General features: G+C 35.9%; 1 protein-coding gene across 3 annotated transcripts in view; it reads right to left on the bottom strand.

Moving 5' to 3' along the window:
- Window positions 1-14050: 14050 nt before the first annotated feature.
- Window positions 14051-15469, bottom strand: part of LOC144321967 (uncharacterized) — a 381290-nt gene continuing 379871 nt past the window's right edge. For all 3 annotated transcript variants that reach the window (XR_013387509.1, XM_077911339.1, XM_077911334.1), the window contains one exon: window positions 14051-14752. Coding sequence is in view for 2 of the 3 variants with exons in the window: in XM_077911334.1 (XP_077767460.1) it covers window positions 14670-14752 (83 nt within the window). In the remaining variant the exon portion in view is untranslated. The remainder of the gene's footprint in view (window positions 14753-15469) is intronic.

Here is a 15469-nt window from a genome sequence, read left to right as displayed (position 1 = left end):
TTTGTATTTCCCTGATGGCAAGTGATGCAGAGCATTTTCTCATATGCATGTTGGCCATGTCTATGTCTTCCTCTGTGAGATTTCTGTTCATGTCTTTTGCCCATTTCATGATTGGATTGTTTGTTTCTTTGCTGTTGAGTTTGATAAGTTCTTTATAGATCTTGGAAACTAGCCCTTTATCTGATATGTCATTTGCAAATATCTTCTCCCATTCTGTAGGTTGTCTTTGAGTTTTGTTGACTGTATCCTTTGCTGTGCAAAAGCTTCTTATCTTGATGAAGTCCCAATAGTTCATTTTTGCTTTTGTTTCTTTTGCCTTCGTGGATGTATCTTGCAAGAAGTTACTATGGCCGAGTTCAAAAAGGGTGTTGCCTGTGTTCTTCTCTAGGATTTTGATGGAATCTTGTCTCACATTTAGATCTTTCATCCATTTTGAGTTTATCTTTGTGTATGGTGCAAGAGAGTGGTCTAGTTTCATTCTTCTGCATGTGGATGTCCAATTTTCCCAGCACCATTTATTGAAGAGACTGTCTTTCTTCCAATGGATAGTCTTTCCTCCTTTATCGAATATTAGTTGACCATAAAGTTCAGGGTCCACTTCTGGGTTCTCTATTCTGTTCCACTGATCTATGTGTCTGTTTTTGTGCCAGTACCACACTGTCTTGATGACCACAGCTTTGTAGTACAACCTGAAATCTGGCATTGTGATGCACCCAGATATGGTTTTCTTTTTTAAAATTCCCCTGGCTATTCGGGGTCTTTTCTGATTCCACACAAATCTTAAAATAATTTGTTCTAACTCTCTGAAGAAAGTCCATGGTATTTTGATAGGGATTGCATTAAACATGTATATTGCCCTGGGTAACATTGATATTTTCACAATATTAATTCTGCCAATCCATGAGCATGGAATATTTTTCCATCTCTTTGTGTCTTCCTCAATTTCTTTCAGAAGTGTTCTATAGTTTTGAGGGTATAGATCCTTTACATCTTTGGTTAGGTTTATTCCTAGGTATCTTATGCTTTTGGGTGCATCATATCAGCAAGAGAAAAACCAAGAACCATATGATCCTCTCATTGGATGCAGAGAAAGCATTTGACAAAATACAGCATCCATTCCTGATCAAAACTCTTCAGAGTGTAGGGATAGAGGGAACATTCCTCGACATCTTAAAAGCCATCTATGGAAAGCCCACAGCAAATATCATTCTCAATGGGGAAGCACTGGGAGCCTTTCCCCTAAGATCAGGAACAAGACAGGGATGTCCACTCTCACCACTGCTGTTCAACATAGTACTGGAAGTCCTAGCCTCAGCAATCAGACAACAAAAAGACATTAAAGGCATTCAAATTGGCAAAGAAGAAGTCAAACTCTCCCTCTTCACCGATGACATGATACTCTACATAGAAAACCCAAAAGTCTCCACCCCAAGATTGCTAGAACTCATACAGCAATTCGGTAGCATGGCAGGATACAAAATCAATGCCCAGAAGTCAGTGGCATTTCTATACACTAACAATGAGACTGAAGAAAGGGATTTTCTATATATAATATACAATCTACTTATAGTTTGTATATGTAGATTTACAATCTTCCAATTTAGTTACTTTCTTGGGGTTTTTGTTTTGGTTTGGTTTTTTATTTGTTTTGTGCTCAATTGCTCTGGCCAGGACTGCCAACATTATAATGAACAAAAGTGACGAGTTCTTGTTCTTGATCTGAAAAAGAAAAATTTTCCTTTAAAGGACTGAATCTACAGATGACTTTGGGTCATATGAGCATTTACAGTATTAATAAGTATAAACTATGAACATGGGTTGTGTTTGCTTTTGTTTATGTATCCTTCAAGAAATTCTTGCAGTTTTCATTGTATAGAACTTGAAACTCTTTGATATAATTTATCCTACGTAGTTTGCTGTTTTTGATGCTGTTATGAGTGTGGATGTTTTATTTCTTAGATTTTTCCATTGTTAGTATATAGAAATGGAACTGATGGTTTTATCAATTTTGTATCTTGTCCTTTTGCTGAATTTGCTAATTCTACTAGCTTTTTTAGTAGAGTTTGGGAATTTCTATATATAAGATGACATCATACAATTTGGGTGCTTTTTTTTTTTTCTTGCCTGATTGCTCTGGCTAGGACTTCAGGCACTGTGTTGAACAGGGATAGACAGAATATGAACCCTTATTTTATTGTTGATCTTAGAGGAAAAGCTTTTAACACTTTACAGTCAAGTGTGTTGTTAGCTGTGTACTTGTCATAAATATTCTTAATTCTGTTGAGATATGTCCCTTCTATCCCCAATTTATTTTAAAGGTTTATTTACTTATTTATGAGACACACACACACACACACACACACACAGAGAGAGAGAGAGAGAGAGAGAGAGGCAGAGACACAGGCAGAGGGAGAAGCAGGCTCCTCGAAGGGAGCCCAATGCAGGACTCGATCCCGGATTCCAGGATCACAGCCTGAGCCAAAGGCAGGCGCTCAACCACTAAGCCACCCAGGCATCCCTATCCCCAATTTTTAAGGTTTTTTTGAAATAATAAAAACACATTGAACTTTGTTAAATGTGGAGGAAGATGAGATTTAGGATAAAGGATCACAAGAATTTAATTACAATAGTTCAAAATTATCTCTTTTTTTTTCCTTTAAGATGTGCTTGAAGTACAGAGAGATTTGGTGCATAGTGAAAAACATCCCCGGAAGGCTTGGATAAATATGTGCCATGCATAGCTAAAAATAAAAGTACCAGAAATATCATATTAAGTTTGGCTTCAACTAGATTTTTTTAAATTCCTCTTCACAAAGAGCTTTTGGAAAACCTTCTCAATAATTGGTTTGGGAAACAGTATTTGTTAGAGCAGCACATTCTACTATCTGTAAGGATTATGATCAAAATCCTCTCCAGAGCCCAGTAAAATACAAACTATTTCTTACAAATAAGTTCTATTTGTGTGTAAACAGGAGATTACAGAGAAAATGTTGAAGTGTCAGTGCTGGACTTAACATATCTAATGGTTCATCTATTAACTGTGCTACATGAATTTTTTCCTTATGTTTGTATGTGTCTTATGTTCTCAGATAATATAATCAGATTCTTGGCTGGAAGTTCTAGTAATCTGAAATAATTTTTGCTGCATTTTCAATTGTAGCTGGTGAGGTATTAGGAAATAAGGCAGAGCTGTCGAAAGACCCAACTCTGTGTGTATGTGTAGGTGGTATGCTTTTGTCATATCACAAAAAAATACAACCTTAACTTCGGATACCTGCCAGCTCTTGTGGCCAAATTCCTCTGTACAGGCATAATAAGCAATGTGAAAGCCATTTGTACCAATGCTCATTTACACTTACTTGATACAAGTGCTAGGTGTGCCGTTTGAAAAATAATGCTATGGTTGTTTACTGAACAATACAGGTGAGGCAGTCAGGTTCCCAAAGAAATCACTTTTAAAGCCAGGGACCCCGTAGAAGATGGGAGTTTTGGTCTTTTGTAGACTAGTCAGTGACTGCTGTAGGAATATGCGAAAAAGTATCTATTTCCTACAGATTAAAAATGAGGATTCCAAGAAACACATGAATTCCTGTCTCAAGTTTGAGACAACAATATTTAGGGAGTGGACTTGTAATGAGATGCAAAGAACAATGTGCATCAACAGAATATTGGGTAACTATAGAAATAGTGAACAGTCCAAAATAGTGCCTATACTTGGGAAGAAACATAATGTCCATGTGAACTGCTTTGGAACAATGTGTGCCTAAGTGAGGCATGGAGTGACATGGCAGCTCCACGAAACCCAAGAACAAGGATAATTGGAACAGCCAAACCAAACGGCAATTAACTGTTGGTGAATGCGGCAAACTCTTAACCACATTGAGTCGTGCAAGGACATAATTGTATTTTCCCTCTTTATGTTCAAAAACTTCCTCCTACCATGCCAAATGGAGGAAGTCATTCCGTGGTAGGGAATACATTTAAGGAAAGCTTTATATAAAATTTGAGATGGCAGTTTTAAAGTAAATTAGACTATGTTTTCAGGCGCAGTGGAAGGATTTTAGTAATTTAAAACTATTAGCAACATTATAGTATTGTACTGAGACTTCAGTGAAAAAGTTACATATCAAAAATGAATCCATGTGTGGGATGGATGACACATTTTAAATAGAAATAAATAAAACTTTATCCTGAAATTATTTAGAATTCCTCCATAACTCCATTGATATAATTGTGTGGCTAAAGAGTGAGATACACAGTTAAATCAAATGAGAAAATTTGGCCATGATATCATATGAACCGAAAACAGAGTACTTTACCCTGGGTGTTCATAAAGCTGAAATTACAAGGGATAAGGAAATGCTTCATGTAGCATGTTGGTTAAGGAATGAAAGAAAATCAGAAAAAAATTTCCAGTTGAATAACAAGGAAAATAAACTGTATCAATATGAATTAGTTATAGCTCAAGTGTTATTCAGATGGATCTTGATAGCATTAAATGCTTGTAATAGAAAAGAGGATTTAAAATCACTCCCTTAAGAAGCTAGAAATATTGCAGTAACACAAAGCTTAAGTATGTCCACAAAATCAAAATATTAACGATGAGTAGGAGACCATAAAAGAGAAAAACAGGCAAACAATAGGACAAATTAACAAAGACCAAAGATGGTTTATTCACAAGATCAATAAATTTAATAAATTCTTAGCTAAAATGATCAACAAAAGAATGAGACGAGAAATCCATAGCAGTAGGAATGAAAGAAGAGATGACAATAGACATCTTACCAACTTAAAAACAATAATAAAATAATATAGTTTGGACCAACACAAATTAGATGTAATGGTAAAATTATTGAAAGATACAAACTCAAGAAGAAAATAAATTGAATAGTTGTTGTATCTATTAAACACACTGAATTTCTAGATTAAAAACAGTATGGACTGAATATGTCCCCCTAAAATTCACAGGCTGAAATCCTAACCTTAAGTCCCTTAGAGGATTTCCTCCCCAAAATACAGTCCATTGTCACTTGTCTTCCCTGGTTAACATATTTGGTATGACACCGACCATCCACATATAATGGGAAACAGGGTGGCTGCAAATAAGGCTCCCTCGGTCTCTTACTTGACATAAAATTTAATTTGTTATTTTTAAGTTTGTGATATGGTCAGGTTAAAATACACATAGACCCTAGAAGATGAACAATCTGGGAGGAATGCAAATTATACATCCATTCTGAGGAACTAAGAAATTAATATTCCCCTTAATTAACATGTCACTTTGCTTTTCAGATAAGGTCACTGCATTCAGTTATTACACAGCATGGGCAAATGATCCTTACCTAAAGCACCCTGACACACACTGTAATTATAGAGGAAGTATTTTCTATTGATGGTGCCTTTATTATGTCACAAGGCCAGCAATGATTTTTGTCTTCCCCACAATGTTCAGTGGTGGTGGCCTCACATTGTTACACAATAAAACAAGAAAGCCAGATGCCAGAATGCTCAAAATATTTCAAAATCCCCAAGTATAGATGATAGCATGCAAATTAATATTAACAGTATCTCTGCACATCTTAATAACTAATAATAATTTGGATTTTTAGTATGTGCTAGAGACTAAACTAAATGTGTTAAATGTCAAATCACACTCCAAAATAAGTCTATGAGGTAGATAAAATTCTTAAGTATTTTTTACAGAATAAAGGGAGGTATAGAAAGGTTAAGAAATCTGACTTAAAAAAAAAAAAAAAAAAAAAAAAGAAATCTGACTTAAAGGTCTCAGACTGGAGGATTCATAACTGAAAATTAAGCCTCTATTCTATCCTCCATTATAAGAAAGAAAAGAAAGAAAGAAAGAAAGAAAGAAAGAAAGAAAGAAAGAAAGAGAGAGAGAAAGAGATAAAGGGAGAAAGAAAAAAGATAAGGGAAAGAAAGTATCTGTTATCTTTATGTAATTTTTTTAACATACTCTATTCTGAATTTCTATTAGCAATAAATTCACCGAAACCTAGTTACTACCTGAGAGAATGCCAGTTCCTAAAGAAAAGGATGCCGTGAATTGTCAGCCACACGGTGAATGTTGTAGATCTGTATTTCTCTCAAATAAGGGAGGATATTGAGATTTACACCCCAATCCAAGCTAAGTAAAATAGGCTCCAATAGATTTCCTGTAAGCCCTTATGTGTCTAGATTCTTATCCTTTGGGAAATAGCTGGCTGAGGTTCCTATGTGCAGTATTCACCTCTAGGTGTCATGAGAGCAGAGTAGGGTTTGGGTGAAGGAGTTCTCAAGAATGCCACAAATGGATTTCATGGATTTGAGGCAACAGATGAACAGAGAGGCTGGATCCTGCTATTTCCCAAATAAGCTTGAAACATTTTCCACTAACACAAAAATGAAATAAAAGGATTACATTTTCTACTACCTTGAAGATAGGTTACAGAGGAAGAGGTGGAGTACATGCAGTCTGCTAATTGAGCCTCACTGGGTCTAATCTTCCTAACCTTCCCCATGGGAAGTCCTTTCAGTAAGTCCCAGTTGTTTAAGTTGTCCTTTGTGGGACACCTGGGTGGCTCAATAGTTGAGCATCTGCCTGCAGCTCAGGGCATGATCCTGGAGTCCCAGTATTGAGTCCCAGATCAGGTTCCCTGCATGGAGCCTGCTTCTCCCTCTGTCTGTGTCTCTGCCTGTGTGTGTGTGTGTGTGTGTGTGTGTGTGTGTGTGTGTGTGTGTCTCATGAATAAGTGAATAAAATCTTTTTTAAAAAATTAAAATAATAAAGTGTCCTTTGTGAGAAGTCCCCATAACTGTTGGACTAGATACATTTTCCCAGGGGCATTCAGCTGTCTGCCCATGTGCTGTAAACAAAGTTCACAGGGTCTCAGGTCACAGAAGTTCTCTTCGAGCCTTTGGAAGGAATTCAACTGTCAGTATTGAAGCCCCTTTGATTTACTCTTTCCAGAACTTTAATTTGTGTGACATGTAAATCATGTGATATTTAAAGATGTTATTAAATGTGAGTGATTTCATATTACGATTGTTATTCCTGTCAGGAAAGCTTTCTAAAAGATATCAGATGTGAATTAAATTCTCCAGGGGAAATCAGTGTTGTTTCTTGGTCTTTCACATGATAAAATGTCTAAAGAAAGATAAGGAAACAAATTGGTTAGGATGGCATATTTGGCATGATGGAACTTTGAGGTTTTATCTACACAAACAGACGAGATCAAATTGGAGCTTAAAATTTTGATTTAATTTGACCTGCCTTGCCTGTCTCGAGGCAGGCTGATGTGGATTCTAATATTCAGTACCATAAAAAAGAAAACAAAACTTTTTTTACTTGATCTCCACGGTATGATCAATAATTTCCCTTTAGGTGCTCTTTGCCTTTCAAAACTAGGCTTTGTGCCATGTTTATGCCTAAGTTAAAAGAAAATAGAAAAAGGAAAAATTTTAGATAGAATGCTACTTGTTTCCCCTGACACTTAGTTTATCAGGAATAACAAGTAGTTTTTCCCCTGAATATTCTTTCAGCCCATCTGGAAACATCTGGGAAAGTATTTTCATTATTTAAAATTACAGCAGTTTGAATATAATACACAAGTTGGGAAGATCATCTTATATTCACTACATTTTTATTGACATTTTAAAAAGAGAAATGATGAAAAATGGGGTTTGATCTTTATGAATTAAAATCTGTAGGGTGGGATCCCTGGGTGGCGCAGCGGTTTGGCGCCTGCCTTTGGCCCAGGGCGCGATCCTGGAGACCCGGGATCGAATCCCACGTCGGGCTCCCTGGTGCATGGAGCCTGCTTCTCCCTCTGCCTGTGTCTCTGCCTCTCTCTCTCTCTGTGTGACTATCATAAATAAATTAAAAAAAAATAAAGTTTAAAATCTGTAGGGTTATAACAGATGGATGACGAGAAACTCTATACATGTTGATATGTGCCTTAAATCAGAAAAACATGATCTTAAGTACTAATAATTGCTCCTGAGAGTCTATTAGAATACAAAGATGACACCGATTATATGCATATCGGTTGATACAGGTGAAAAAATTTAAGAGAAGAATCCTTAGGAAATAAAAGATGGTTTTTATAGTAAATTTTTCTGAAATTATGGTATCTTGTGAAAGAACAAGTTAAACATTATACAGTATAAATAAGTTGATCATGAGTAAGAATGTGTTGAATGTAAATTATTTGTAACAGAGGTTCTATTAAATAGGTTAAATAGGTTCTCAGAGAAGCATTCGCTTCTCTACCATTTGAAATTGTTTTTTCACAGTTGCAATATATTCCTGGGATTTGGTATATTAAGAGAGGAAGAACAATTCCCTCTTTACATTTAGAGTTAGTTTTTTTTTTTTTTTTTTTCTCACAGAGATACTAGTTTGCAGCTCATCTTTATTTTCATCAGATAAAAAAAAAAGATGTTGTAGACTTTTTGCTTGGAGGATTTCAAATAATCATCTGAATGGATTCATTATAATAGCAAAAGAAAAATAATTATACTCCTATGCCTGTGAAATAAGTTTTTATTGAGTGGTATATATTTTTTGAAACACCTAGCAAGATAAAGTGTTTGCATTTTTTTTTTACTCTAATGTAATTTAAAGCCTTTATGTTAATCACATGGTACTTTGGCCCTGGTTAAAGAAAAGCTATTCTTGAAAACATCCACTCATATGTGCTCTCTATTTCTGTAATTCCTATAGATGTCTTTTCTTTTTCATTAGAATGAATAGAAATTGACATTTCTCATGAAAACAATATGCTGTCATAGTCAAAGTAGAAAGGTGGAATATGCAGAGAAATTGCTAGAAAAATTTCTTAGGTCCAGACTGAGTCACTAGTTATTCATCCTGGAGTTAAGATGACTAAAACACTGAATTTGTGTGCTAAAGTACTAGGTACCAAGTTGTTCTACTAAACATGAATATTCTTATGAAGAAAAGTAATAGAAAATATATAACCTGTAAATATGGGAATACTGGAGAAAGACAGCTCTATTGTGTGATGTTAAGTTGGTCCAAAGCTCTAATTCCTTAAGGTGAGAATAGTTAAAAAGTCTGATTATTGTCTCTGTTAATAGATTACTTGAATAGTCTCTGAACAGGAATCTATTGGGGAAAGAATTGATTTCTTAGCATGAAAGGTGTATTGGTCCTAGTGGGAGCACATTCCCTTCTTTGAAAGATGGTATTAGTTTTCTGGGGCAGACTGGGTGGCTTACACAATACACATTGATTTCCTCACAGTTCTAGAAGCTAGAAGCCCAAAATCAGGCTATTGGGAGATGGGTTCCTTGGGAGGCCTCTTTCCTGGCAATCTTTTCCCAGTCTTTACATGCCCTTCTTTTTGCACAGGGACATGTCTATGTCTTAATTTACTCTTCTTGTGAAGACACTGGTCATGGTGGGTTAGGGCCCACTTCAAAAACTTCATTTCAACTCAATTATTGCTTTAAAGATCCTAATTTTTTTATTTATTTTTTTTATCCAAATAAAGATACATTCTGAGGGACTGGATGTTAGAACTTCACTGTATGTGATCAGGTGAGGATACTGCTTAGCCTGTAACAATGACCCTGTGGTTTTTTTTTTTTTTCTTTCTTTCTTTAATGGACATGACTTGGGCCCTCCAGCTGTATAAGCTGTGTGTTTCAGACCAGGAGCACAAACCTTCCTAAGTTGCATTGAGCATGATGCATACTTTATCAGTGGGGATGCCTTGTCACCCTGATTGAAACTGGGCCACTCCACTGTTCCTGTGTCACAGCTGACTCTAGGGGGAATGTGTGGACTTCTTTTTCCTCAGTGGTAATGGCGCTCTAAAAATGCAAATACACAGCTCCCAGTACAGCTGTTCTCTGCCACAAGGGGAAAAAAGCATCTACAGTAAAAGGAAATAAGAACAGGTGGATGTAAGCTGGGGTGAGACACAGAGAAAGGGAGTCTTGACAGCTTTGCAATTTCTGCAGGAGTCCCACACTTGATATGTTGAGTGTTTGGGTGGTAGCAGCTAGTTAATTCTTCTTCATTTTGGGCTAAGTTAATACATAATATATAATAACAATTAATAAGCATTCAACCTATAGAAGCCTGTGGGTCTTAACCTTTTTTTCTTTTTCGGTATATTGGCTCAATATAGATATTGTACTTTTTTTATTCTTTTTTTTTTTTTAATTTTATTTATGATAGTCACACACACACACAGAGAGAGAGAGGCAGAGACACAGGCAGAGGGAGAAGCAGGCTCCATGCACTGGGAGCCCGACGTGGGATTCGATCCCGGGTCTCCAGGATCACGCCCTGGGCCAAAGGCAGGCGCTAAACCACTGCGCCACCCAGGGATCCCTAGATATTGTACTTAATAATAATAATGCTTTACAGTGGCAATGAAAAATAAGGCAGGGCCAGTGGTAGCATGTGACGACTCTACAGTTTGTTTTCCAGATGTTCCTGAATCTTTTAAGTTTACCTCCAAAGAGAGACTGCTCTATTTTGGATTCAGTTTGAAATTTATTTATTAAAGCGGGTAGTTTTGGGGTCTGCCCAAATACAAGGTATCCACCACAGTCTTAATATACAAGATATTTTGTAATCTGGAAACAAATGGTTGAAGTAATAAAATAATTTACAGTACAAGAAAACAAAACTCTTCTGTAACATGAAATGTGCCTCTCAAGTATTCACTTAACATATAGCTAATATTAATTTAGAGGTTGTTCTTTTATACTGTGATCTATGTCCTAGTGGAGTAAGGAACAAGATGAATGGATTTATCAAATATGCTTAAAGCCTGGATACATTATTCCTTAAATTCAATATATTGTTCTAAGAAATGCCACATACACATAGTTCTCAAATACTTCTTCATGAACACAGAGTAATATATGGAAGTGTTGAATGATTGTATTGTACACCTGATACTAAAATAATGCTATATGTTAACTACGCTGGAATTAAAAGGAAAAAAAAAGGAGTTCAAGCAGGAACAAAGAGGTAGGAGGTACCACTTGTTCTTTTCCTCTTCTTCTTCTCCTTCAGGCAAACAAAAGCTTGCTTATAAGGGCACAAGCGCCTCTTGCTTAAAAAGGTCTTCTTTTGTTTATCTCTCTAACTGCCTAGGAAACAGGAAATTACTCCCATCCCTCCAAAAAGATGTCTTAAGATCCACATTTATACATAAGATCAGGGCAAGTAGCTTAGGATAATGAGGTTCCCCATAGTGTCTCAATATCCAGATCCTTTCTTCGGGGTGCTGGGCTAGATCTTGGTGAACCATGGTGTTGGGGTCAAATCCAGATTTCCAACTGCTTTTCTAAATACTTTTATTGGAACATAGCCACATCCATTGGCTTAAATATTATCTGTGATTGATCTCCCATCACAACCAGAACATATATTCAACAGAGACTATGTGGACTACAAAATTTAAAAATTTTATTCTGTACCCCTCTAGAGAGAAAGTTTTCCAAAAACTATGTTAAGACATCTTTAGCACAAGACTGTCTTTCATGGTTCAAAGGTTTTTTGAATTCCAGACGACATGTTCATCTTCAAAGTCGCTAAAAAAAAAAGTGAACTAAAGACCATATTTTTTTTTTCTATTTCAGAACACTCCTTGTGTGCCCCTTGGGACACTTTGACTGCCTTTGACTGTGAGAAATTAATCATCCAGCCATAGCTATTCTGTAAAACATGGTGGGAAATATGAACTTTAACCCACCTGTCAAGCTTCCCTCAAAATGGGAGCCTAAAGCGTCTTCTGCTTTAAATTATAGATGTTTACATACTCCTTGTTGTGCAGACTTCAGATCTTTATCATGTAAGATGTATCAACTAAATTAGGAAGTTAACCACCAGCAAGACTCCCAATGTAAAACAGCATTAAACAATGGAAATGAAGGGAATGGGTGAAAGTGGTCAAAGGGTGAAAACATCCAGTTTTAAGATGAATGACTTCTGGGGATGGAGTATGCATCATGGTGATGACACTTAACAAAGTACTGTACTATATATTGGAAAGTTGCTAAGAGTAGATCTTAAGAATTATCACAAGAAATTAACCACATGTGTGATAGGGATGTTAACTAAACTTCCTTTTGTAATGATTTTGCAGTCTATACATATTTCATGTTGTGTCGGACAGCTTGAACTACCACAATATTATATGCTAATTACAGCTCTGTAAACTGAAAACAAGAGACAAAAGGGAAAATATATTAATATAAATATGTAGAAGACATAAGGAAGTAGAACATACCCATAAGTCTTATTATCCTTTTTTTTCTCTGCCACAGTGGCAAGGTGATAATGTGTTCTTTCCACAATACACTCTGAATAATTGCCTTGCTTTCAGCCACCATTTCAACCAATCAAATAGGCTTTCTGGCTTAGCTTACCTAACCCCTTTTCCTGAGGGATCTGAGCTCTTCATGATCCTTCTTCTATTGGGTTTCTATAGACTTCCATTAACTTTAACCACTGAGAATGAGGGTGTGAGGAGATGCCCTAGAGGAACCTGTGAATATCAAATATAGAAGCATGGATGTAGATTAACAAAAAAGATGTAGGTGGATGTCAGGGGTTTTCAGTAGAGGCATCATTAACATCATGAGCTGTGTAATACCCATTTTTTGGAAAGATGTGTTAAAGTCTACCACTCAGTGTCTTCCTCTACTTTGGTCTGTTTTGACTTTCATTTCTAAAAAATTTATTCCAATGTAATTGGCATACAGTATTAAATTAGTTTCAGGTGTACAATATAGTGGTTCAACATTCCTGTATATTACTCAGTGCTCATCACAAAATATACTTTTAATCCCCTTTAACTGTTTCATCCACCCACCCCACTTCCTTTTGTTGGTTCTCTATAGTTTAGAGTCTGCTTTTTGGATTGCCTCTTTTTTTCCCTTTGTTCACTTATTTTCATCCTTATATTCCACATATGAGTAAAATCATATGGTATTTGTCTTTTTCTGACTTATTTCATTTAACATTATAGTCTCCAGATCCATCCATGCTGTCAGGGGTGAATATTACTCCTATTATATTTAATGATGATCCCTTATGTGCATATATATAGCAAAATATGCATTTAAACTTTTTTATTTCTTTACCAACTCCCTGGAGTTCTGTAGTATATATAGATGTTTATGATAAAGGTAACAAATCTATAGAGATAGAGGTGGGAGAGAGACTGAGAAATAGCAGATAAAAATCAGTAATTTTTTAATATAAAGTCATCTCTTCACTTCTTGACATTCTTAGGTTGATATTTGTCCTCCTTACTTCATTCAATAGAAAGAAGACAAGTCTTGTGGCTCAGCCTTAAAAACAAAGAAGATTCCTTATTTCAGGTTGAACATTAAGGAAGGGAGCAAAAGTGTTGTAAGTACTTAATACTTTTTTCAATATGATATTTTCTATGTATTAATTTGAAAAGACAATAGAAAATGATGAGCTTATACTTCAGTAATACTAACTCAGAATAGAGTTGGAAAAAGGACATACCAACAACATAGAAACATTTACAAGGTAATCAAGGTAAACTAAATCCTTGCTTTTGTACAACAGCAGAGCCAGATGATTTTATACAGTGACAGCATTGCAGGATGGATTATGAATTGGTGCTAAGGAACCATAGACTTGATGGGAGCCCTTGATTTATTTATCTGTCAAGAACATAAAGTGTATAGAGGTGAATTGGTGTTTTGCTGTCTTTTGTTATATAACAAACTACCCTAGGACTTAATGCTTTTAAGTCACTATCTGTTTTCACCTATGCTTTGGTAAGTCAGGAATTTGGAGAGCACTTGTCTGGTAGCTTCCTTTATTTTATTTTATTTTATTTTATTTTATTTTATTTTATTTTATTTTATTTTATTATTTTATTTTTTTATAAATTTAATTTTATTGGTGTTCAATTTGCCAACATATACAATAACACCCAGTGCTCATCCCATCAAGGGCCCCCCTCAGTGCCCGTCACCCAGTCACTCCCATCCCTCACCCCCCTCCCCTTCCACCACTCCTAATTTGTTTCCCAGAGTTAGGAGTTTCTCATGTTCTGTCTCCCTTTCTGATATTTCCCACTTATTTTTTCTCCTTTCCCCTTTATTCCCTTTCACTATTTTTTATATTCCCCAAATGAATGAGACCATATAATGTTTGTCCTTCTCCAATTGACCTATTTCACTCAGCATAATACCCTCCAGTTCCATCCACATCAAAGCAAATGATGGGTATTTGTCGTTTCTAATGGCTGAGTAATATTCCATTGTATACATAGACCACATCTTCTTTATCCATTCATCTGTCGATGGACACCGAGGCTCCTTCCACAGTTTGGCTATTGTGGACATTGCTGCTATAAACATTGGGGTGCAGGTGTCTCGGCTTTTCACTGCATCTGTATCTTTGGGGTAAATCTCCAGCAGTGCAATTGCTGGGTCGTAGGGCAGGTCTATTTTTAACTCTTTGAGGAACCTCCACACAGTTTTCCAGAGTGGCTGCACCAGTTCACATTCCCACCAACAATACAGGAGGGTTCCCCTTTCTCCACATCCTCTCCAACATTTGTGGTTTCCTGCCTTGTTAATTTTCCCCATTCTCACTGGTGAGAGGTATCTCATTGTGGTTTTGATTCCTTTCTGATTCACAAGTTGCTTGTTGCATGAGCTCGGATAGAGGATCTGCTTCCAAGGTGCCTTCTCTCATTCTTACCAGGATCCGACAAAACTAGATAGAAAAATAAAAAGTTTAAATAAACTATGAACTTAGACAAAAATCCTAAATAAATACTTACATATATAAGTATGTACCTTTGAAATGATAATTATAAATTAATATATTTTATCTGGGGAATATAATAAGGATTATCTCAATCTTTAGATATCTATTAATATAGTGTATCACAGAAGGGAAAGGATGAGAAACTTCATATGATCATCTTGATAGATGCTTAAGAATTTAGTAACATTTCTAAATGAAAATATTAGCAATTTAAGAATAAAGAGATACTTCCTTATTTGGTATAGGCCATCTAACTGAAAGCCACATCATATTATATGAAACAAAAAAAAACCTGAACATTTTGCACATATAAACTTGAAAATTAATACAAAGGGTAACCAACACCACTGCTGTAATTTTACCATGATTTTTTTTAGAGGCTTTAATAAGTTTTTGCAACTTTTTCCATCTGTTCTCTTCAGTTGTGGAAACTAACAGGTTCTTAACTATTGTAGCCTTGCTCTGTCAAACCACCATCTTTTATTTGCTGTATCTTTTCTGCTTTTTCTAACTGGGGATTTCAAAATCCCCTTCCACCTTTAAGCACAAGTTTTATCCCTTTTGTAAATCTTCCTTGACTCCTTCAGAGTTGTTAAACTCATTCTCTCTGACCCTTTTCTGTATCACTCTTGAGACTGAATTGTAATTATGTTGTAATGTCAG

Source organism: Canis aureus, chromosome 10, assembly GCF_053574225.1.
Source record: "Canis aureus isolate CA01 chromosome 10, VMU_Caureus_v.1.0, whole genome shotgun sequence".
Classification (NCBI taxonomy): Eukaryota; Metazoa; Chordata; class Mammalia; order Carnivora; family Canidae; genus Canis; species Canis aureus.
The sequence above is the reverse complement of the archived record's forward strand: the minus strand, read 5'-3'. Positions and strand labels throughout refer to the sequence as shown.